This window comes from Xiphias gladius, chromosome 21, assembly GCF_016859285.1.
Source record: "Xiphias gladius isolate SHS-SW01 ecotype Sanya breed wild chromosome 21, ASM1685928v1, whole genome shotgun sequence".
Lineage (NCBI taxonomy): Eukaryota > Metazoa > Chordata > Actinopteri > Istiophoriformes > Xiphiidae > Xiphias > Xiphias gladius.
Genome location: NC_053420.1, coordinates 5,782,501 through 5,808,491, shown reverse-complemented (window position 1 = coordinate 5,808,491; position 25,991 = coordinate 5,782,501). Strand labels below are relative to the sequence as shown.

Genomic DNA, 25,991 nt, shown 5'->3' with positions numbered 1-25,991 from the left:
TGTTATTTGTGATATGTGACAGTAAATTGAGACTCTAGGAGAGTTTTTGACTGTCGGTAAGAAATGACAAGTGAAGGCATCACTAAGGGCTCTAAGCTCTTTTGAATAGCATTTTTTTCTCTTTTTTTTTTTAACATTTCATAGACTAAATGATCAATTAAGAAAATTATCAGTGATGAAAATAATTGCTAGTTGCAGCCCTACTCAACAGTTTCAACTCAGGAAGTGTATAAACCTTAAAATAAATTTTGATTGGTTTGATGCGACTGACTGATCTGAGCTGTTAAGAACTATTCTTCACAGAGATGAAGCATGTAGTTTATCAATCTCTTATGAATATAATAATGATTATTTAATTGGGGAAACAATCTTAGTCTCATAAGGTTGAATCCTTCAGGCTGTTAGTCAAGCAAGCCTAGTTTTTGTGAGCTTCAAAGGTCAAATGGGGACGTGGTGAATGATGGGGATGTTTACGGTCACCTACAGAGTTCAAAACACCGAGGACTGACACGATATGAGTAGAACTGAGTCACAGTAAAGATTTGTAAACTGGCTAAAGGGATCATTCTGGTTTATTATAATTTATATTAACATCACACTCACCACACTGAGATCTGAGAACACAGTGAAGTCACTAAAACGCTGTCTGACGAGTTGTCGTCTGATGTCAGCCGGACTGAATAAAGGCTGAGACACTATATCGATTCAATGATAAGTCATTTAACAGAAAATGAGTCGGCAGCTACTTTGACAATCGTACAAGTCATTTGTTAAGCATAAATGCCAATAATTCACAAGTTCCGACCTCTGAAATGTACATATTTTCTGGTATCTTCAGTCCTGTGTGATTGTATTGGTTGTAGACTGTTGGTCAGACACAACAAATGACTTGAACACATCAGTTAGATTTTGGGGGCAATTTTAAAATTATTTTCTGACATTTTATTTACCAAACAAATGATTAATCAATAACAGAACCAATGATTAGTGTAATATATAGTATGATCAACATATTGACTGACCTGGTTTTCCACTGAAGGCGTTTTTCTGCTCGTTCCATTCTGGAGTTTAAAGCAGGCGATACTGAAACCCCCTCGTGGTACCTTGAAGGTCTCCAAGCAAGTCTTGCGTCCTACTGAACCACTTCCTGGGAAAACTGGAAAAAGGCTGTTCACTCACCATCCCGTAGACGGGGCGAATACTTTTTGTAGACATCGTATTTGCCTTTAGATGTGGCCAGACAGTTTGCATGAACTGGTTTGTTTCAAGACTACTCTGGTCTTTATGAACATGCCCACACAGACATTAAAAACCCCCATGTCCCTGAGTGGGCACGGATGGAGGGGAGCTAATTTGAGACATATGACTAAAATAAAAAATTTAAAAAAAAAAGTACTTTTACGGAGCCCTTGAATGTTGAAAACTGACATTTTTTAAAAATCCACACAGAAGTTTATATCTTGTTATCAAGTTATTATCTTGTTTGCACAAATTCTATACCTTTCGTGGACAGGATTTAAAAAAAAATGTTTCACGACTTCTGAGGCTCGTTGTATTTTATATATTTTAATAAATGATGAAATAAAGGCAAACTTGGACGGTGACTGAAGACTAGAGGTCCATAATGACTCAACCGTACATTAATTTACAATAAATTCAGATCCGTCCCATGTTGTGAAGACCTCAAACTCAGACTTTTAACCTCCACGGTGCCCTGCCCGCGCAACGATCTCTTGTTACCATCACGTGGTAAACTCAATCTGAGACCAAAAAATATTGAGGCAAACTGTCTGGTTTACGCAGGCAAGTTTAATACAAAAAACCTCTGATGTAAAAAAACAAAGTTAAAACCAGTCTGTTGCAGTCACCTCCTACATACAACAGCAACTAAACGCAAACAGCTCCCAAACATTAGTACAAAAAACTTTTTTTTTTTTTTTTTTACAAGACATAAAGAGTGTCCACTGGAAGACGTTCAAGTCAGTCTGTCCATCTTATTCATTTACAGTTTTTAGTTTTAAAGTCCTTCCATTGTCTCAGTTTCTACTTTAAGAACCACGGTGCATCTCGGTCTCCTCCTTCCTACTTCCTTCAGTTTACTTCCTGTTAGTGTTCGGGATGTGTGTTTCAACATCTTCATTTGTCTAGAATGAGGTTCTGTACACTCTGGTGACAGGGTTTTAGTTTTGGCTTTACCTCCCCTTCTTAAACCTGCTACATGAGCTGCAGCAGGTTACCTGGGTTGATCAGCTGGTTCCGCTAAACTGGCTCTCTATATCCCATTGAAGCCTCCTCTCTGCCCCCCTCTGTACCGGTTGCTGCCCTGACCTGCAGGGTTGTGGTATACCCCCAGCAGTGCAGGACCAGTGCCAGTCTGCTGGAAGCCCCACACCAGGGCAGCAGCACTTGCAGGGCCCAGGCCCCCTGGCCAGACAGGTGTGGGCCCCAGGAGGCCCCTTGTCCCGCCCAGCGCAGTCAGAGGCCTCAGCATGGGGCCCGCGGAGAAAGGCTGGCTAGGGAGTCGAGGCAGGAGGGGGGTCTGCAGGAGGCCAGTGCCCCAGTTCTGCTGCTGGCTGTGAGGTGGTTGTTGTGGGTGTGATGGACTCGGCTGGAGCTGCTGTTGCTGATTGTTCAGTTGCTGCAGATATTGTTGAGGCTGTTGGATCTGTTGTAATCGGGGCCGAGCAGGATTTGGGTGGTCCTCATGGCCTGTTACCATGGTGATACTTCCGGTTACCTTGGCGCCACTGGCTGTGCTTGTTCCAGGTGTTGCTCCGTCTCCTCTCATTGGCTGTTCCTGGCCTAACTCTGTCTCTCTATGGAGAGAAAACATGACAAGGTTCATCAGCAACATGAAGGCAAACTGCAGGAGAGAAATCATCAAAGCAGTGTGGGGAGTGGGGGGGTGGGCAGTGGGAGGGGGTTGTTGATGTTAAAAACTGAAACAGCAGATCTATAATGCAAATGACAATATGGCTATTAGGGCTGGGTATTAAAGCTCAAACTTTTATGGTACAGAGTGAAATGCACCAAATGTCAATCTGTTACCATAATTTTCCAAATTCAGACTGGATTTTCTTGAGTACAAACTCTTGTACAGCTTCATGTGTTCACACACTTAACATTTGGAAACTTTGGTTTCTTTTGTTCAATGACAAAATGGTTTCTAGAAAAACATAATTTTATTTCCCAAATTGAGGTATCCACAAAAGTAGTTTTGGTATCAAAACTTTAGTATCTAGAATTGAATTTTTTTTTTTTTTATTACATACTCAGCCCTTGCAAGTATAATCTAAAATGCTTCAGTTAGGTCTTTTTAGATACAATTAAAGCAGCAGACATTCTCCCAACCTTTTAAACATAAAACACAGAGAAACTGATCATGGACAATTTTATGTTAGAACGAGAGAGTTGTAACTGATACCAAATTTTTCCTTTTTTACAAGAAACTCTCTTTGCTATAACATATCGCTATGTCTTCATAGAGAGACTAGACAGATTTTTTGGGGCATTGTTCACATACTTTGCTGTGTACTTCGTTTGTACCTGGAGGATTAAAAAAAAATTAAGGGTCAGGTCTGAATCATCCCTGAACAACACCTCTCAAATCTCTCTTGCGAACTTCTGATTATGCACACCGTAAATAAAACCAAACAAAGCGACAGGTGAGGAGGTTACTACACTGTAAATGTTGCGACCACAACAGTTAAATGGGGAGTGGCACCATCGAAGATGGTTCGTTATTGTATATTTCTTGTCAAATCTTTCCACCGAACGTTTGTCGTCGTCGGTTGTTCAATCTACTGCTGACATTACTTCCCATCATGATATACTGTACCCAAACGTCATATAGTTGTATTTTGTTAAATTCTGAGGTGGTGTTCAACCAACACCACAAAGGGACACAGAATATGTGGGGTAGCCATATATAAGCACTCTTACTGGGAATTTTGTCCCTATTAAATAGAAATTTTGCTGCTGATTATATGGACCAATCTATGCTGGCGGTCTGTCTATTGAAACTAAAAGTACCAATATGCCTGACTTGCACTAACCACGTACAGAATATTACTGCTCTCTAATTTAAGTTCACTTTCTATGTAAGATTGTAGTTATTTAATACTTTAGTTTATTACTTACTTCTTACTTACCTCTTTGTGTGATTCGGCTGCTATAACACTGCATTTTTCCTTTTCCTTGGGATTAATGAAGTTCTCTGTTGATCTCTCTCTTGCTCTACAATCAGTTCAGGTCCATTCACATTAACTGAGAACTTATGTACTTACAGTGCTTCCCACAGTGCCAACATGAACCAGCATAAGTTGTGTTTCAGGACGACAAAGACACAGAGCTGCCCAGGAGCTTGTAAACCAGTTTAAATGAGTCTATCACATGATAAACTAAACTGTAGACAAAGAGCAGTCATCAAACCAGATTTGTATTTTCTGACCTTGATCTGTCGCCCTCTACAGGACATGAGGAGGTACTGGAGGAGGCTGCACCATGTTTAGCTGCTTTGGGAAATGTAGGATCGCCTTGTTGATCTCCTCCTTCTCTCCCAACATTGGTTGAGTCTGTCTGGTCACTTGGTCTTCTCATTTTAGCCGTGCTTTGATTGGATGAAGGGGTACCCTCTCCAGGCTCTCCTTCTCCTTGTCCTCCTCCACGACGACTTCTCCTCCTCTGTCCCTCTGTGGAAGGCTCCACTCTGTCTTCCCTCCTCCTCCCCTCTCCAAGCTCTGGATGCAGTGCTGAGTGAATTCTATCCAGAGAGTCCACCACTGCTTTCCTGCCAGAAGTAAGCTGGACCAACTCAGTGGGACCTCCCTGACCAACAGGAGTAGTGGTGTGACCGCTCCCTGTACAAATAGGATTGGGAAGGAAGCTTCTCAGGGGGTTGATACTCAACTCTGCCTGGGAGTCTAACTGCTGCTGCTGCTGCTGTTGTTGCAGCAGCTGAGCCTGACGCTCAGCCCGCAACTGTGAGATGGCAAGTCGAAGAACCTCAAAATCTGTGTCAGAATGTTGCGGCACACCGTCCGTACAGGAAGTGTCTGGGACGAGCTGGTCGGAGAGATGAGGGAGTGGGAGGAGGCTAGAGCCGGGCTGCTGGAGAAGATGTTGGGGTTGGTCACCGGAGGAGAGGGGATGGATGTGTTCTGGGAAGATAGAGGATATGCATTCAGAGCCTGACACAAAGTTGCCATGATTCAGCTGCCAGCCAAGACCTGAGGACAGAGGAGAACAGTCAGAAGCACAAAAAGACACTAAAACGAAGAGATAGACGGTAGAGCGAGGGGACAGATGGGAGAAAGGGGCAGGGGGCCATTGACCAGAGGTTTCCAACTTTCAGCTTAGGGTGGAAATGGGTAGAATAAAAAGATATCTCTGGTTCTGCTGCGTCAATTCCGATAATTTTTTTAAGCCATGCTATCGGCACAGCCCTAGGGACAGCAATATCAATCTGTCAGTCTGTAGGTGTGTCAGTCAGTCCACCACTTTGCTCCAGGCTGATGCATGTCGACAACTAATGGATGGATTGCCATGAAACATGGTTCTTACACAATGAATTCTACTAACTTTGGTGATCCTCTGACTTTTCCTGTAATGCCACAATGAGGCTGACATTTGTGGTTTTCAGTGAAACCTCAACAATTGAATTAAATTTGCAACACACATTCAAGCCCCTCAGGATAAAATGTAATAACTTTTGTTATCTAGCACTAGGATCAGGTCAAAATTTTTCCAACACTTTGGTTTATGACCAAATATCTGTAAAACTAATGACTTAAGTCTCAGCTGTACTTTGTATTTATTGTTAATTAGCAAATAGTAATATGGGAAATTAAGATGGTGAACATGGTGTTAAATGGTTCTGATGGAATCCAAAATTAAATGCAAGTGTCAATCCAGGCACTGTTTAGGAGCCTAACATAACATATCGGGAATTATCAGAAAGCAAGGTGCCTTACCAAAAAGTAGTTGAAGAAGCTGTGGCTCAAGGAGGTGACAGGACCAAAGAGATGAAAATGTTCTGTCTTCCAATAGATCAAGATGACCTACTTAGTTTTATTCAGCACAGCGAACAAATACAAAGTCTCAACATGTAGAAAAAATAAAAGACATTCCTTGTTAGAACAAGGGAGTAATCTGCCTAAAAATCATATAAGCTTATCTCCCTCGAATCCCTCCTCAGTTGTCTTCAGCCTTCCTTCAAAGATATTTCTAAGCAAAAATCTGCTTAAAAATTCTCAATCTCCTCAGAGTTCCATCTCCTTTTATAAAGCTGGAGCTGAGTGAGTGATTCACTATTTCTATCCTATCAGCAATTTACACCTGATACATAAATAAAAAGTCCAAAGCATGTCATTGGTTCGAACTCAAAAGCATTTAATTGGTTATATGGAACATGTATTCGGAGTACATGTAGGAGGATGATACAAATAAGGCTATCAAAGCGCTGTTTATGTGATTTGCGTAAGCAAAATCCTATTTTCTGAGAATTTACACAGGCGCAGTTTTTCTGAGATTGAGCCGTCGCTGAGGAACAACTGGAAAGTACAGTTCCCTTTATAACTGATAATTAGCATCTGCTAGCAGTAAGTTATCTTTTACCATCACAATGCAACAATACAACACACATGCAACATTTAAACAACAGCTCTCAAACAACCTTTCAGTCTGTGGATTAAAGCAGTCATTTTTCTCTTCTCTTCCTTTCTTTTCATCTCCTTGTATTTTCTCTTGGAGAGGGAAAAATGCACTCTTGATCTTTGCTCTCTCCTAACACCCTCTCTTGCATTTTGCCCAGGCGGAATCTGTTTGACTGACCTCTCTCTCCCTGTAGGCAGGACTCATTGTACTGGTCATTGCCCCCATGGAGGTGGGACATGATCCAATGGTCCCAGCCCAATCAGTGGTGGGAGACGGACTTCAGATGGATGAAGGTCCAGGGGGGGAAGAAGAGACGATGGGGCCTGAGTGATCCGTTAGGGAAGTGCAGGGAAAGATTGAGGAGGGACTGGCATGGGGAGAGTGGCAAGAATGCAGATCTGGGTCCTGTTCTGGGACTGGAGCTCGCACCAAGGTCCTTCAGGGTGGTTGTAACAAATGACCCCACAGGCCACCCTCGTCCGACTGGAAAAGTGGTGCGGAGAGACAGAGAAGGCAACAGTGCTGGTGGCCCGGAGCTCCCAGTATCGTTTACCAAACCGGTGGTAAGGCTTGTGGTTTGGTACCCAGCCTAGTCTGGCGTAGCAGATTTCCCTCCAAACCTTGGGATCTAAAAGCTGTGTGTCGCTGAATTTCTGACCATTGTGATTATACAGTTGCAAACGGCACGTTTGCTGAGGAGGGACAGGCTGAGCAGGGAGTGAGTCGTGTTCATTGAGGGTGCTCAGTAGTTCCATCAATTCAGAGTAGTTGTCATTTTGTCCAGTGGGGGGCAGGTTTTCCTTTCTTTTAGGTCTATGTAGTCCTGGTTCTGGGGTGGGAACCACTGAGCTGGTGTCTTGTTCCCCTCCTCCTTGCCCTCTGATAGTACCAGACGGGGGGCTTGTATGCAGTTGTGGAACACTCATTTCCGCTTGGGGAGCAAGGCTGGTGCCGGGAGAGTTTTGGGTACTGTCAGGGTTAGGTTGGTCTCTTTCCCTGGTGTCGGTCTAGGGGCAAGGCAGCACATTAGTGACCTATGTCCTAGACAGAACCCAAACCAAGTTGGGCCGTCTGCAGGTTGCTTGGTTAGATGACTATACCTTGGTCCCAAATGGAAACCGGGCTTAAGGTCCGGTCCAAGTTCAGTGGCACTATGAATTCTCTCTTGCGCTATCAAAAAACCAAGGGCTTTCAGGGATGGGAGTATTAAGATTTTTGTGTGGGTAGATGGTGAAGACTTCTGTACAAATACTGATCTCCATTTTTCAATCTTTGCCTACTTCTGATAGACACTATGGGTATTGATAAAGCAAGCCTGATATAATCCCTATGGCCCATATGGGTTTTTATTGAAAACATCAATTGGAATAAAGTAAATGTAAGTTGACTTACCAACTCTCTCATATTGAGTGGCATCAAGTTATGTAATTCAACACAAGGGTTGCTGCTGTTGTTGGCTGCCATTATCTTCTTGCTTACCGTTGTTAGGAGAGAGCACAGGTCAAGAGTGCATTCTGCCCCTGCTCCTTCCACAAGGGTACATACAGGGAGAGAAAAAGAAAGGAAGAGAAGGAAAATGACTGCTTTAATCCATAAATTGAAGGGACATTTGAGAGCTGTGAGAGCATTTGAGAGCTTCAAAATTGTTGCATGTGCGGGATGTATTGTACTGTTGAAGCAGGTATTGCTTATCAGTTGTAGGTGCAATGGTACTTCCCAACCGTCCCTCAATGCGGCCTCATTTTCAGAATGACAGAGTATCATCCGCTTATGTGTATACTGAATGCATGTTCCATATAACCAATGAAATAGTTTGGAGTTTGAACCAAAGAAGTGCTTTGAATTTTAAATGTATATCATGTGTAGACTGCGGGTAGGACAAAAACAGTGAACCGGTCCCACGGCTCCAGCTGTATAAAATGAGATGCAACTCTGACAAGAGCGGTTCTTAGGTAGATCTGAGCTTAGAAGAAGGATCTTAGGGAGTAATATCTTAGAGGATTTTTTTTCGGAATAATAACTCCCATTTTCTAACAAGGAATTAGCTGTCTTTTAAGCTTTTTTTCTTTTACATTTTTCATGTAATCCTTCATATATTTTAAGACTTTATATTTGCTTGCTGTGCTGAATAAAACTAAGTAGATCGTCTTGATCTATTGAAAGACAAAAATTTCTCATCTCTTCGCTTGTGTCACGTCCTTGATCGAAGGCTTTTTCGTTTCTAACAATTCTTCAACATGTTAGATATGATCTATACCCCTAAGAGAGGGGTATAGATTAGAATTGTTACGAAAGTCCTTTCAAGTAGAACTGTAGCGGGTTAATCCAGATAAACACCTGATGACCAACCCTAAAGGTTGAAAAACACGATAGTATTCTATCACTTGATGAAATAACTGGTTAGTTACTAACTTCATTAGAAGAGAAGAAGTGATTGAGATTGAAGAAAAACAAGAGTTAACAATGGCTTTGCTGTTCTGGAGACAGCTGTTTGTTTGTAAAGGAATGAAGTTTGATGCTGAACGCACAACATTTCTTTTAGACTGGTAAGTAAACATCTGTTAATGCTAATGTTGGCCATATAGTGATAGCAAAAAATACAGTACAAACTCTGCAATGTTTAAAAATGACTGTGGCCTGGTGGATGCAAAATGACCATACATCATTAGTGGCGCAGTGCCCCCGAGAACACCCCAACATCCCCTTAACCCAGGATGTTGAGAACTGGGGATGACAATCAATGAAGTGGAACAATAAGGAGTAATAGAGAAATTGGAAAACACTATTACAAATACCCTATCATGGGAGTGTTAAAACTGGACAAAACATGGAGGATGTCCATAACTTAATAGCCCTCAATGAAAGGTCAGCTTCAGACTCAAGGTCAATGACAAATGCCTCATGAACAGCGAGGAATCTGGAAAACAAGAAATGGAAACCATCAATAGACCTAGCAAATGGATTCTGCTCAGTACCACTATGCCTCCTCTTCACCCAAAAAACACCCTTCACCTGGAATTGTCCAATTGCCTAGTGGAAAAGATCCTTAAAGACCTCCCTGTTCAAATTTACGTTGATGATATCAATATTACAAATGATAATGAGGAGGAAAATCTCAGCCTCTCATGAGGATGTCATGATGAGACTCACACGAGCAGGATTAAAAGTAAGACTCAAAAAATAGAAAGTTGCTGTCCAAGAGATAAAATAGGATTTGAAATAAACTCAACGGGAAGAGAAATTACCCCAAAGTACAGGGGAGTCATCAAAGCAGCCAGCATCTTGGGACCTTTAAAAGATCTCGAAACGTTCCTGGGAAAAGGAGATTATGTTGCCAGTGTTGTGAGAGGATACTCGCAGATGGCAGCTCCCCTCCATAAAATGAAAGGAAAGCTTAGAACAGGAGAAGGGATGCTCACTGCAGAACACACCACTCAGTGGAGGAAACTTAAAGAAGCTCAGTTACATGCTGTAGAGCTCGTACAGATAACCAAAGACAAGCCACTAGATGTGGATACAGACCAGAAGAGCAGGAAGTCTCTGTTATGTGTAAAAATCCAGGATCCAAAGTACCGTGCATCCATTTATGATGCAACTTTAAACACCCCAAGCTGAAGTATACCCCACAGGCACTAATGCTTATGGGAATATATTGGTTTTACGGAGCCCTAAGAGAACTAGCCCAGACCCAAAAATCTGCATTTTCTCCCCACTTTCAGGACTGAACACGGCCTCAAAACAAAACCTGGTAGATTCAAAAGAATTAGCAAACAGATGAGGGAAGTGGGATTAAGTTTCTAATGGAAAGCCAGATACTTTTCAAAACAGAAGACCAAAAAATCCCAAAACCAGCAAGTGCACCTACCAAACCTGATTTTGAACCTGTTTTTATGTATTCATGGATGGAAGCAAACAAGGTGAGGATGGGGTAAAATCTCATTGGGCATTTGCCATAAAGAAATTAGACAAAACCATATGGACGAAAAAAAGGAATAACAACCGGCTCAGCTCACGCTGCAGAGGTTGTTGCGATTCTCCAAGCTCTCCTACTTTGTAAAAAGAAATGCATAAAACAAATTGCTCTAGTTACAGACAGTGAATGCTGCTATAGAGCAGAGTAGAAACTGCCATGGTGGGAGCAATAAGGATTTGAAGATATTAAAGGGAGGCCCTTGACCAATGCAGTAGCATGGGGATAACAGCAGAAACCTGTAGTGGGATGAAAATAAAATGGATACAAGTCGAGAGTCACATCAATGCAAAGGACTATCTCACAGAAGGTGCTAAACTAGAGAAGAGTGCTGAAACTAGCTCTACCAGACTCATGGAAAGAGTCTAAGGAACAGGTAAGAAGAGTTGTATATAAAAACCTACTAAAAACTAAAACCAACACTGCAAAAGTACAACAAAATAGGAGAATTAAATGTGGACTCTTAAACATTAGATTGCTCCCACCTAGGTTTATTTTCAGCACTGTAGCCAGGCTGACAAAGAGTCACAGCTCTATTGATCGATATCTTTCTATAGCTCTCAGTAGTGATGACTTCATGAGCTTCTTTAATGATAAAATTCTAACTACTAAAGACAAAATTCCTCACCTCCTGCCCTCAAACGGCTCAGATTTATCTTCAAACACAGGAACCTTAGATACAGCTTCAAAACCTGATGTATATTTAGACTGTTTTTCTCCCATTGACCTTCACCAACTAACTAACGATTTCTTCATCTAAACCATCAACCTTTCCCTTAGACCCCATCCCAACTAGGCTGCTTAATGAAGTTTTACCCTTAGTTAGCACTTCTGCAGTAGATATAATTCTGTCTTTATCAACCGGCTATGTACCATAGTCTTTTAAAGTAGCTTTGATTAAACTTCTTCTTAAAAAGCTTTCTCTCTATCAAGGTGTTTTAGCCAACTATAGAACAATATCGAACCTTCCCTTTCTCTATAAGATCCTTGAGAAGTTGTTCATCATAGAACAGAAACACTTGTGAAAGCTACAAATGGTCTCTTTACTTGTCTTGTTAGATCTTAGTGCTACATTTGACACTTTTGACCATCACATCCTATTACAGGGACAGGGATATTTAACTTGCATTAAAAAGGAACTGCTCTAAGGTCGTTTAAGTCCTATTTATCAGATCGATTTCAGATTGTGCATGTTAACTATAAATTCTCCATATGCTCAAAATTTAGTTCCACGTTCCACAAGGTTTTGTGCTTGGGCCATTTCTATTCACCTAATATATGCTTCCTTTAGACAATATTATTAGGGAACACTCCATAAACTTATATTTTATGCAGATGATACCCAATTGTACTTTTCAATGAAGACTGATGACAATAATCAGTTGGCTGAACTTCAAGCTTGCCTTTAGGACATACAGGCGTGGATGCCCAGCAACTTTCTGCTGTTAAACTCAGAAAAAACTGAAGTTATTGTACTTGGCCCCAAACACCTCAAAAACACATTATCTAAGGATTTAGTTACTTTAGGTGCAATTGCCCTGGCCTCCAGCACCACTGTTGGGAATCTCAGTTATCTTTGATCAGGATATGTCCTTTAACTCCGAACAATATCAAGCACTGCCTTTTTTCACCTACATTAAATTGCAAAAATCAGGCACTTCCTGTTTCAAAAAGATTTAGAAAAACTAGTCTATACTTTTGTTACTTCTATTATTGTAATTCCTTATTGTCAGGCTGCCCCAACAGGTCTCTAAATACGCTCCAGCTGATCCAGAATGCTGCAGCATGAGAACTGACAGAAACTAGGAAAAGAGATCATATTTCTCCTGTTAGCATCACTGCATTGGCTCTGTTCATTCAGAACAGGATTTAAAATCCTCCTCTTCACCTACAAAGCTCTTAATGGTCAGGCACCATCATACCTTAAAGAGCTCAAGTTAACTTACATTTACTATTTTCCAACCGATTTTTTTAATAAAAACTCAAATGGGCCTTGGAATTATATCAGGCTTGCTTTCTCAATACCCATAGTGTCTATCAGAAGTAAGCAGAGATGGAAAAAGGGCAATGTGTGTTTGTACAAATATCTTCACCACTGACCCATACAAAAAATTGGGATCCTCACACATCCCCCAAAGGGCACTATATTTTTTGATAGAGCTAGGGAGAATTCATAGTGCCACTGAATTTAGATTGCACATTAAACCCGGGTTCCCTTTGGGATTAATGTATAGTCATCTAACCAAACACCCTGCAGAGGGCCCAACTTGGTTTGGGTTCTGTCCAGGATATTTGTCCCTAATGTTTTGCCTTTCCCCCAGACAAACATTGGGGAAAGGAACCAACCTTACCCTGATGGTCCCCAAAACTCTCCTGGCGCCACCCTCACTCCCAGGGTGGAAATGGGTGTTCAACAAGTGCACACCGGTCCCCCAACCGGTACCACCAGAGGGCAAGGACGAGGCAAACAAGACAGAAGCTCAGTGGATCCCAAACCAGAACCAGGACTAAAAAGACCTGGAAGACAGGAAGACCTTCCCCCCTAATGGACAACCTGACTACTACTCAGAGTTGATGGAACTGCTTGGCTCCCTTTTTGACTATGGCTCATCCTTTGCTTAGACTATCACTCCTCAGCAAGCGCGCCGCTTGCCGCTGTATGATCAAAATGCTCAGAAATTCAGCAACACAGCTTTTCAACCCAGAGGTTTGGATGGACCAGCCTTACCATCACTGTTGTCTTCACAGGTTCTCCTCGCCACATCTACAGTCGGACATGGGTGACCTGTGGGGTTACTTGCTAGCGTGAAGGACCCTGGTGTTAGCTCCAGTACCAGGATGGGAGCCAGATCTGCACTCCCACCACTCTCCCTGAGCCAGTCCCTCCCCAACCTTCCCCTGCACTCCCCGTTCCCAACCATGGACACATGCCCCCTCTCATCACCATGTCAACTGTTTCTCATTACCCCCCTCCATCTGTGGTCCGAGTCCCAACCCTGATGGGGCAGGGGCCCCTGGAGCTGGTTTCACATTAGCGGAGGCAATGACCAACTCAACGAGTCAGCCTACAAGGAGAGAGAGGTCAGTCGAGCGGGTTCCACCTCGAGGGAGGCAGGGGTTGCCTAGGCAAAATGCAAGAGAGGGTGTTAGGAGAGAGCACAGGTCAAGAGTGCATTCGGCCCCTGCCCCTTCCACAAGGGTACATACAGGGAGATAAAAAAAGAAAGGAAGATAAGGAAAATGAATGCTCTAATCCATAAACTGAAGGCACATTTGAGAGCTGTTGTCAAAATTGGTGCCTGTGTGTGATGTATTGTACTGTTGACCACTCCCACAGCTCCAGCTGTAAAAAAGGAGATGCAACTCTGACAAGAGCTGTTCTTAGGTAGATCTAATCTTAGAAGAAGCTTAATAAGAAGACTGAAGAAGGATCTGAGGGGGTAATATCTTAGGGAAAAAAGCTTAGAGAATTACTATGGAAGAGTTACTCCCTTGTTCTAACAAGGAATTACCTGTCTTTTAAGATTTTTTATTTTACATTTTTCCTTTAATCTTTCATAAATTTTAAAGACTTTATATTTGCTTGCTGTGCTGAATAAAACTAAGAAAATCGTCTTTATCTATTGAAAGACAAAAATTTCTCATCTCTTTACTCGTGTCACCTCCTTGATCCAAGGCTTCTTCAACTACTTTATGGTAAGGCCCCTTACTTTTTAAGAATTCCCTAATGTTAGATAGGCTTATCTCTGCTCCTCCAGAGAGGGAATTGTGTTAGATATGTTAGTACAGGAGTCACTGTATCCAGGTGAAGCATAGAACGACGGGCATATATTCCTTTGTGATGTAGTTCTGTCATGGACCGACAAATTTCTGGGAGACCTCTTTAACGCATCCTGATTTCACTGATAATAATAAATTGTTAACGATGAAATAGCATATTACAATGCCGACGGCCAATAATCCCTATTTAATCTTCTCAAAAACTAATCTGACTTGGTCCCCAACAGAAGTAAAGGCATCACTAACGGTAGTTGCAATTTTCAATATGCCTTTTACTACCTTTGACCCCATCAGTTGAAAAAGATTCTTTTATTGGTATATACAGTTAGGTACATAAGTATTTGACCAGTAATTTTACCTCTGTACACGACCGCAATGGATTTGAAATGAAGACATCAAGATGTGACTGACTTGTACACTTTCAGCTTTAATTCAAGGGGTTTAACACAAAAATAACTGGTTAGGAATAACAGCCACTTGTCAGCGGGCACAATGGAGTTATAGAGGGCTCTGATCTTTCTCTGGCTGAAGACAGCCAGGCGTTTCCTCGCACTTAAGGGAATAAAATAGATCGTCCCTCACTGGGGGGTAGCAGCAGTAACCTCGGTTTTTCAGGTTTGTCCATGCCGTCTTGGGTATGAGGATGGGAATGTGGGGTATGCCTCTATTCAGGTTCTGAGCAATCCATGAAACCTTTCATAATTCTGGCTGTTAGTGCTTCACCTCCATCCCAACAATCCTTCCTGTGCACTGGCGTGTTTGATTAGTCCATGGTCATTCATGAGCATATGTTCATGACAATGGAATTTGATCAAATTGATGGGGTAAAGGTGGATAGAATTAGCTCTGCAAATATTTTCTCAGTTCCAGGTACATACCAACTGTGTTTTGGGTCTGTGCGGCATGGTAAGGCTAGCATAAGCCCTGTTTTGTCCGTTAGGATATATCCTGCCATTGCTTGGGTGAGATTTTCCATAGCTCTTCCCACATAGTACGCACTTGGGGCCCTTTGTGCTAACAATAGTAGACCTAATTGTTGCTGCAGCCTTGGGTGGGGCAATTTTTCCTAATTTGAGAGCCATGTACTAAGCCAAAAATATTCAAGCCAAACTAAGATATTATCACGGACTTTTTCTACAATGTCTGTCCTTTCCAATTTGGTGATTTTTTGGCCTTCTGTTTTGAAAAGTATCTGGCTGTCTGTTAGAACTAAACCCCACTTCCCCCATTTGCTTTGCAAATGCTTTTGACCTCAAAACCAATATATTCCCGTTAGGGTTTGTTCCTGTGGGGTATACTTCAGCTCAGGGGTTTAAACGTATATCATAAGAGGAGGCATGGTACTTTGGACTTTTTACATGTTACAAAGACTTCCTGCTCTTCTAGGTCTGTTTCAACTACTAGAGGCTTGTCTTTGGCTCTCTGTTCTAGCTCTACAGCATGTAACAGAGCTTCTTTAAGTTTCCTCCACTGAGTGATGTGTTGTGCAGTGTGCATCCCTTCTCCCGTTCTAAACTTTCCTTTCATTTTATGGAGGGGAGCTGCCATCATTGAGAATCCTCTCACATGATTGGCAACGTACTCTCCTTTTCGCAAGAACCTTTCCAGATATTTAAGGTCTCTGGGTAGTTTGCTGCTTTGATGGCTTCTCTGTACTCTGGGTGATTTTTCTTCCTGTTGAGCTTATTCCAAATACTAGGAATTTTAACTCTTTGACAGCTAAATCGCAATTTTTTGAGTCTTACTTTGAATTCTGCTCATGTGAGTCTCATCAGGACATCCTCCAAGAGGTCAAGATGTTCCTCCTCAATGTCATTGGTCAAATAGATATAATCTATATAAATTTGCACATGGAGGTCTTTTAGGATCAATTCCACTAGGGATTGGAATACATCGAGAATTTTAATTCCCTTTGGGAGGCGCCGAAATACATATGATTGACCCTTCCAGGTGAAGGCAGTTTTTAGGGGGAAAGTTGGGTGTCCTTTTAGGTGGTTTGCGTATGCTCTAGTATCCAGGGTAAAATCGTGTTGACTGATTTGAGTTTTCAGTTCTCCTTTATCCTCATGGGTGTTTTGGGCGATCCTGTACAGGGGAGATCTTTCGGTTCTAGAGATGCTCACTGTCTGCCGTTTTTTGGCTGGCTTTGGTCCTGTTCCTACCTTAGTTTAAATGCCTCCCATGGGTGCCACACTGCATCTTTTTGTTCTGGTGTGAGGGCTCTCCACTCATCATCAGTGTAACTTTTGGGTTCTTGCGGGCCTCCATCTGGAGGGGGTCCCTGTCTACTTCAGTTTGTAGGGGGACATCTGTTCTGATGCGCTGGACTCTCTTTGGTTTTGATTTGCCTCCCTTGCCGGGCCTTGTTTTAGAGTTTGAGATAGATTATACTTCTCACGAGCACAGTTCATTTGGTAGTTTTGCTGGGGTGGTCCTTGGGACCTTAACTCATATTGAGGCTGTAGGACTGGGGCTGGCACTTTTTTGGGGTTATTTTGAGTTTCTTTTTCTTTCCTCTGTTCGAGGAGGTTGGTCAGGGCATCCTAAGACAGTATCTTTTTCTCAGGTATGTTTGAATATATCTTTTGGATCTTTCCTCAGGCAGAGCATACTCATTGTTTCAATTTCTGATTTCAGGTCACTTGTAATGACTGGGACATCACTGGTTCCTCCTTGAGGGATGCTCCATCCCTCTAAGGTTGCCATTGTGGTTGGTATGTGAGATTTTGAGTTGAGGTAGTTAATCCCAAATCAGGGTGGACTGGACAATCCTGTTCTCTGAATTGAACAGGCTGAGATACCAGATCTGTGACAGCTCTGGCTCCAGCATGGTTGTTGTACGGGTTCTCTGAACATGTGGATTATTCTGCTCCATTTGTGTTCTGTGGGCCTGTTCTATGATTTTCTCCATCATAAAATCATATCCTGGCCCTAGCAGCGCTTCTTTTGTGGGTGCCATGGCTTCCCCATAAGGGGGTAGGTCAGCTATCACTCCAGCCTCTCCAAACCGTGATGGGTTTTCCTCCATTTGCCTTTCTAAGTCTTCCAGAAGAGCTCTCTCATGATCGTTTGAAACCAATATATTTTTTGTAATTGACTGCTTCTCTGGGTTGGTTGTCCAGCAATGTGGTCAGCAGGACTCTGATAGGGGGTAAGGGGGAATAATCTTCAGGGTTTACTACCAATAAGGGGATTATCATCATTGGTGTTGCTCTATCTAAGTGAATTTCCCACTGAGCTAATTAATTTCATGACTTTTTACCTGCCAGTCGATTACAGTTAAAATACAATTAATTTCTTTAATCTATATTTTATAGCTTTTGGTAACATTAGTTTTACGAGTTTTTACCTGTCGGTCGAACTAATTTAACAGCTTTGGCTATGTCATCAAGTGATAGAACGCTATTGGGTTTTTTTTCAACCTGTAGGGTTGGCCAACGGGTTCTAATCTGCTTCGCATTACAGTCTTACTCGAGAGGGCCTCACCAAGTTACTCTTATACCCATTAGTTGGGTCCCTGTTCGGGCACCATGTTAGCTGGTTCTGATGGACTCCAAAATCTAACGCAATGGTCAATCTAGGCACTGCTTAGGTGCCTAGGTCATGGTCCAATGAAGTTCCATTCCTGTTGATGTTTGTACTATTTTACCTATCACAAGTGCTGGCGTACAGCACAAATTACTAAGACCACCACACTACCTCCTGCCTACCGTCCAGGTTGTCAGGTTTGTCAAGGCTTTACCCACTGCAGTAGTGCACCAGGGTGAGCAGGAATGGATACCTTCCTCCAGTGTCTCTAAACACTGCATAACATAATAGTACCACGGTCAGTGAAATCAGGATGTGTTAAAGAGGTGTCTTCTCCTAGAAATTTGTCGGCCCATGACAGGGCTACATCACAAAAGGAATATATGCCCCTCGTTCTAGGCTTCACTTGGATACGGTGGCTCCAGTACTAATTATTGTAATGCTATTTCCTCTCCTGAGGAATATAGATTAGCATATCTAACATATTAGAGAATTGTAAGAAAGCAAGGGGCCTTACAGAGAAGTACTCAAAGAAGCCTGGATAAAGGAGGTGAAAGGATCAAAGAGATGAAAATATTCTGTCTTTCAATAGATCAAGATGATCTACTTAGTTTTATTCAGCACAGCGAGCAAATACAAAGTCTCAAAATATAGGAAAATTAAAAAGACAACTATTCTTTGGTAGGACAAGGGACTAATCTCCCTAAAACCCTTTTTCAGTCTTCCCTCCAAGCTATTTCTAAGATAAAATCTGACTAAAAATTCTATCGCTGTGATTGTTATCTGCATGAGCTGTTTTGGAGAATTTACACAGACACTGTTTTTTGAGAATGAACTGAAAATTACAGCTTTGCAGTCGGTGGTTATGAAGTCAACTTAAAAGTTTTAAAGTATCACCTTGGGTAGTCTTCTCGTGCTCCAAACTAAAACTCCTGGTATCATTCAATCACATGACAGCTCTGGCAGCTCACTGGCAGATCAACAGGGATTGCATCACAGATGAATGAGTCTGTTACCCACTTTTTTCTAACTTGCTAGCTTAATGCGCATCACAGGAAGGCCAGATTCCTTTGATATTAAGACAACCATGCTGAATACCAGTTCACATCAACATGCAGTGTTGTGAAGGTCAATGTTTGTGAATTTTACAAAGGATCATGCAACATAATGTAGGTATTTATTTTTAACAGGATTTTTTTATGTCATCTTATTTTAAATGAAATGCATCTGCCACAACTAACCTTTGGTTGCCAGCAGTTCATCCATGATTGGCTGCCTGTCCTTGATGTCATGGTAACCAACCAGTCTGGTGAAGTTTTGCAGAATTTCTTCGATACAGGCCACGATGATGCCACTACTGGAGTACGCAGGGAACTTGTCAAAACGATGCTCTGAGTAAAAGAAACAAGACTAGTAAAATTAGTATGATACTTCAGGTGGTAAATTAAATTTTCAAATCTTAGCAGCTAATCAGGTAATCACTTAGTCATTGGTATTGATTAAGAAGCTTGAGTGTCAGTGCTGCTACATACCAGTCAGGAAGACTGTGTGTCGGTACTGTGTGTATCGGGCCTGGAGCTCGATAAGACAGTCCAAGTCAGGTGACTGATGGTTCATCATGTCGCAGTGATGATATGGGAGGAATTCAACGACCTGACGCTTCTGATAGGCTGAGAGTACGTCCAATATGGTGGCTGCATCTCTCCTGAACCTGACAACCAAACAAACACAGGTAGACAGATGTTAAAAGACCTACTTTTCTGTCTGTATTTCAAAAGAGTTGGCACTTTCAGCCAGAGTTAGAGCCCATATGATCTGCATTCAAACTACTGGATGTAATAGATACTAGGTTAACTGTACTTCTTCTAATAGCTGGTAAACAGGATACTGTACATGTGCCAGGGCTGACCTAGACTGAAAGTTATCTGGGTTTGTCACATGGTGGCATCTACAGCCAGCTGCATATAGTGTGCATGCCTACAAATGAAGATTTGAATACAAGTAATGCAGTTTGTACTAAAAAAAAATGTTCAGTACATTTATGATCTTATTAAGGCATCCATCAACATGGTAACAATGTTTTCGGAAAACTAATAAAATGATAGATAAGTATTTTGTTTGTTGAAAACCTGTAGACAAGCAATAAAACCCACACATCTTCAAAGATTTGTTTTCCTTTAAATAAAACTGTCTTGGAACAATTGTAGTACCACTGACATGCCAAATTATGTCACTGATGGGATTTATGGAAAGACGAGCTAAGAAATGTGGTGACTATGCCAGAAGACTGTAAATCAAAAGGAGAGAAAACCAAGCAAAATCGGACTAGGTTTCTAAAGGTAAATGAGGTTTAATTCTCTATTAACTGAGCTAGAAAAAGAGAGTGTGGCTGCGAATCCATTCCATTATTCTTCTATCTGTTGTGTTATAGTGTAGTCCATCATCTAGTGCACACACAGAATCAGTACCTGGCTTGTTCTTTTAATTTCTTGTGGGTTTTGCAGTGAACCTTCAACTTCCACACACTCTCTAGAGAACTGTGTTGTTCCAGTGCTGACAGCAGTGCAGCCAGTCGACCTGCAGAAAAACATCTCATTAAACAACACATCTTTTAGGACATTAATACAGACAGCAAGTCCACTACCAGTAATGTATTATTACGCTATTTTTCATTCATTTTTCATGACAAGATTAGTTCCTGAAAATTTGATTCTCAATATGTGTTAAGTGGGACTAGTATAAGACTAGTAAGAGTAAAAAAAAATGTGCAGAAAATTTTCAATTTCAACAACCTAAAAATACATTTTGTTGGATCGTGTTATTGGATTTGAATCCCCTGCCTACCGTGACTGATGAAGTCTGGATTGAGGACTAACTCATCTGAAATGATGCAGCCTCCAGACACAAAGAGCTCGTTGTAGCTGTTGTTCCTGATGTCGTCCAGTGTATCGATTCCCACAAACACAACAGAGGAGTGTCGCTTCAGAGACACCAGGCTTGGGATCTGATGTGGACACAAACACATAAACACAAACACGTAAATACACCTCCTGTTAGTCAATTTTCAGTTTGGCTATTTATTGTCCAGTAAATCAGTCAGTACATATGTCCAGGATCAGAAATTGAGAGCAACTAGTGTCGATGATGCATTCCTTCCAGTGGTAGTAGAAAATGTGGTTTTGTCACCTCACTCCCCATAGATCAAGATCCTACATGAACAAAAATCACCTGAATGACATGTAGTTTTTGTCATTCAGGTGACAAAAACTACATGTCTTTAGCATGATCAAATGTGACTGTCTTCGTCAGCTGGTTGCATTTGTGTGTGCTAGGTTTTGCACCACAAACAAAATACAAGAAAAGAACTGTGGAAAAAGTCCTGTCAGATAAGACGGAATCAGCATCGCTTATACAATTTGAAGTGTGAGCTGGGGGTGAGATAAAAATAAAGTTTAATCGTTAGTACACAACATCCAGTTGGTTACGCTTCCCGGTCAGCTCGCTCTCATTGGCTATTGTGAGTTTCTGCTCAATATTCCATCGCTGTTCCTTTCACACCACGGGATTTCACGTCAAAACAGGAGAGATTTGTTCCAGTCGGTAACGATATGGTTATGTCTGTAAACCCCTCACACTGCAGAATCATTTGGGCAGATAATTGGTTCGGACCAGCCTTGAATCGGGAGCATCCCCACGACTGTTGCCCAATTATCCTCCTGTGTGGGGCCAACATTATTCAAAAAAAAAATTATAGGTAAAACTTTCATCAGCACTTAGTGCCCACAAAGCAAATTTCATTTACTGCTGAAAGCTGAAATGTTCATGGATATCAGCATGTTTACTCTTAGGTGATTCTCTCTAGACACAGTTGTATTGTTTGTGAACAGTGGGGCGTCAACCCTCTCACACCAGGTGATAATGAAGTGCTGACAGGTGTGTATTCAGCTTAGTGCCTCTGGCACTTCCACAAATCAACCTCATTAGCTAAGGTGCAACCACTATAAAATAGCACTTTACCTCACTGTCTGCCAAAATCACTGCAGACAAAGAGCTGATCTAGTACCTAGAGGCACCTGCACATATTCAGACATGACTGGTTTACCAGAGGGGCTCAAGTCAATTAGTCAGTGTACACATCTGGCAGGGTTTCACCGCCACCCTTTTGTGAGAAGGTTGGCGCCACTTCTGAAGCGTATCAAACCAAACTAATCACTGAGGTTTGTTTCTTGGTTTGTGGAGTGACAGCTACCGTGGACTGACCACTGCAAACAATTACAAGATCTGGCAAACAGAACTAAAAGCACGACAGTTAGTGAAGCTAGTGAGCAAGCCAGCCAAAAGACTAGATGCTCAAAACAGGAGTTGGATGCCTCTCATCCAGTCTTAGAGGACAAATAAACTCCAGTCTGCCAGTCAAGTCAGAGGAACACTGAACAACAGAGAATTTACTGTGGACCTGCAAGTTAAGTGCAGAACTAAAGCATAGATCTACAGAGTGGTTAACCTGCAGAGATCACTGGGTTCGAAATGCAAGAAGATTGAAGAAGCTGAAGGTAACAACCAGGCGATATTCATACCTGAAACGTGCATGTAGCCTTCAGACCAAATGTGACTTTGTTCATACAAGATCTGGATCTGTACAGATCCACCTTGTTTACTGCTGGCAGTCAGGACAGAAAGGAACAGATAAACTGATCCTTCAGAAGTACCTTGTGTATGTGTCCAGCTATGTCTTTGTTCTTAATGATGACCAACAGTCTGTTTTCAGAGTTTTCTTGGTTCAGAAACGCCACTGGATTCTGCTCCACGTTACCCTGCTTCAACAGGTGTTCCTGCAACATAAGAGTACACACAGACACACACACACACACTATATTAAAAAAAAGTAGCAATTCTACAACAAGGGCTGACTTTACGCCTTTTTTCACAAGCTACTTAATCAGAGCATAGCTAGATGTCAAATAGTTTATGAATCTCCATATATTCCAGTTTATACTGATCCCCTTAGTCCGTTGCATTCTGTTATACTTCTGTATAATCTCACCTTTTCATAATTTTCCACCAGAATCTTCTAAATGAATCAATCCACCACAACTATTCATGAGTGATTTATTAACTATAGAAATTAAAATATTAACATACTGTTTGTCTATATGCTCTGTGAACTATGCTGCCCATGAAGTTACCTTGACATCTTCATAGACCTGGTCCCCTGGCTCAGTGCTGTGGAGGTAGAACTGCAGGGAGTTTCTCTTGATGTCTTTGACGATCTCCACCAGACTTCTGAACACCTCTGGCTGCAGCTGGCTAATCAGTGAGCTCAGGGCTTTGGCTGGGGGAGCGGGGATGGACACAGAGGCCGAGCTGGAGACTGGCTCAGGGGGGTTTGAAGGTTCTGCCAAGGGCTTAGAGACACTGCTGAACCCTGGGAGAGTCAAGTCAGAGTTTGACCCTGCAAGACTACTCCCACCTTCTACATCAGTTGTACAATGTAATGTCTTGGTAATTCTACTGTCTTGTGCTTGTCTGACATTATGAGCTACTGTCCTGTTGATGTCTAAAGTGTGACTTTGCTGTGATTTCCAGTGGGACTGTGGTGACTTGTTAGAGGGTGGCTGGAGGACGGCGGTGTCAGTAGGCTTGTAAACAGAACCAGAGGCAGAGGTAGGACCAGATAAAGTGACATGCGAAGCTGGGGGATTCCTGCTGTTTGTAGCATCAGGAAACTGTCTGGCGATGGCATCTGGCTGCCACACTTCTCCTCCTCTGCAGAGTGCAGGAGTTTGACTGACTGAAGCACTGGCATCAGCAGCTGTCAGTTCACCACAGGGAGCAGAAACCTCATCATCTCCGCCCGTTTTAGTATTAGCTGCTCGGATGCTGGCCACAAAAGCACTAACTCTGCTAGCCAACGAAGCATCAGCATCAGTCCGGCTGATGTCAGCATTTTGGCTTGGCCAGCTGTCACCAAACTCTGTTAACATGCTGTTAATGCTGTCCTGTAGAGAACTAATGTAGTCTTGGACAGGGGGACAGGAGTTGTAGGAAGACACATACTGTGAAAACTTAGATATCGAGGTGTGTGGGAGTCTGTGTTGAGGTGCATGGGTTTCTGTGTTTGAAGTAGAATGTGGGGACTGTGGGAAAGTGTAGTGAACATTCTCCTCCTGCAGGAGTACTTGTATCTCAGAGGAGAAGTCGCCTAGATGTTTGTCCACAATGCTGTCAATATCTCTGAGAGGACATGCAAGAAGTGAGGGGACGGACGAGGAAAACCAAGAGCCACCTACCAGTTCCTTTGCTTCTCCTTCTTGCTCCTTTTCACTAGCTACCTCCTGTATCATATCCACCACCTCCTCATATTGTTTACCCTCTGGTGCCTCTTCTTCTCCTTGTTTTTGAACTTTCTCAACTGGTTGAGTTTCATTTTCTTCTGCCAGAATTACCGCATCTACCTCCTTCACGTCCCCAGTTTCCCCCTCTGCATCCTCCTTCGTTTGCTCAGGGGGTGGTGGTGAGGGGCTTGTCCTCTCTGGAGCTGGAGGGATAGATAGATGGATGGATGCGAAAATGGATGGCTCTTCATTCATCTTTTCTTCCCCCTGAGGTTTCTCTTGTCTATCCTTGGAAATTCCTACAGGGGACACATACAGCATAGTAACTAAAGAAACTTTGCAACAACAAAAGTCTCGACTGCTTTGACATTACTTGGACTCAAGTGCAAAATGTGGCCAAGACAGCAAGCCTAACTTAAATAATGAGCTTACTAATTGAAGTGAAAAGACTTCTACAGCCAATGGTCAAAAGCAATTAGTTGCTAGTTGAAACCCAAAAAAAAACAAAGAAAAAAAAAAAAACAGAACTGCTCAGCTCCCAGTCTGCTTTCTGTCAAGCTACTGGTTTGGTAAACAATGCGACAGGGAGTAAACATTTTCAAATTTTGAGTTGGAAACTGTGAATCTAGCAAAGTCTTTATCAGTAGCAGTCAAAGGGGGGGGGGGGGGAGAAGAAAAAAACAAAACAAAAAACAAGCGGTTAGCTGAGGTTACCTGCAAACTCTCTGGAGGCTTTGGGGACTAAAAGCTCATCGTTAGCGCCACTGTTGCCCTTGTTAAGTGGGTTGTGCTCATTAGGCTCCGGGGAGTGGCACCGGGATGGGGAGGGGGGAGGGCTGAGCTGAGGGCACATGCCCTGGGAAGGAGAAGGGGGAGGACTGGGCTGTGGAGATGGGCACTGAAAGGGAGATGGGGAGGGACTGGGCTCTGGAGAAGGGCACTGGGATGGGGAAAGAGGGGGACTGGGCTCTGGAGACGGACATTGGGAGGGTGAAATGGGAGGGCTGGGATCAGGTGATGGGCATTGGGAGGGGAAAAGAGGAGGACTAGGCTCGGGAGACTGGTACTGGAAGGGAGATGGGGGAGGGCTGGGCTCAGGAGACAGGGTGGGGCTCTTCCTGGGGGATTTGGTTGTTGTGGCGATGAATGATGGCGTGGTGAGGTGCTGGAAGCGAGGGTCCTGGGGGATGTTTCTGTCTCTCTTAGTATACCGCTCTGAACACAGACCTGCAGAGACACACACACACACACACACACACACACACACACACACACACACACACACACACACACACACACACACACACACACACACACACACACACACACACACACACACACACACACACACACACACACACACACACACACACACACACACACACACACACACACACACACACACACACACACACACACACACACACACACACACACACACACACACACACACACACACACACACACACACACACACACACACACACACACACACACACACACACACACACACACACACACACACACACACACACACACACACACACACACACACACACACACACACACACACACACACACACACACACACACACACACACACACACACACACACACACACACACACACACACACACACACACACACACACACACACACACACACACACACACACACACACACACACACACACACACACACACACACACACACACACACACACA

General features: G+C 42.7%; 1 protein-coding gene across 13 annotated transcripts in view; it reads right to left on the bottom strand.

Annotated features, from left to right (window-relative positions):
• Window positions 1-1,628: 1,628 nt before the first annotated feature.
• tasora (transcription activation suppressor a) overlaps window positions 1,629-25,991 on the bottom strand; it is a 47,245-nt gene continuing 22,882 nt past the window's right edge. For 3 of the 13 annotated variants that reach the window (XM_040158682.1, XM_040158684.1, XM_040158683.1), the window contains 9 exons: window positions 24,982-25,494; window positions 23,119-24,566; window positions 22,642-22,764; window positions 20,777-20,936; window positions 20,401-20,509; window positions 19,465-19,643; window positions 19,174-19,323; window positions 4,451-5,159; window positions 1,629-2,816 (listed from right to left, as the gene is read on the bottom strand). In XM_040158682.1, the coding sequence (XP_040014616.1) occupies window positions 2,273-2,816; window positions 4,451-5,159; window positions 19,174-19,323; window positions 19,465-19,643; window positions 20,401-20,509; window positions 20,777-20,936; window positions 22,642-22,764; window positions 23,119-24,566; window positions 24,982-25,494 (3,935 nt within the window). In that variant the 3' untranslated portion in view covers window positions 1,629-2,272. The other 10 variants (XM_040158685.1, XM_040158692.1, XM_040158693.1 and 7 more) reach the window with 10 other exon arrangements.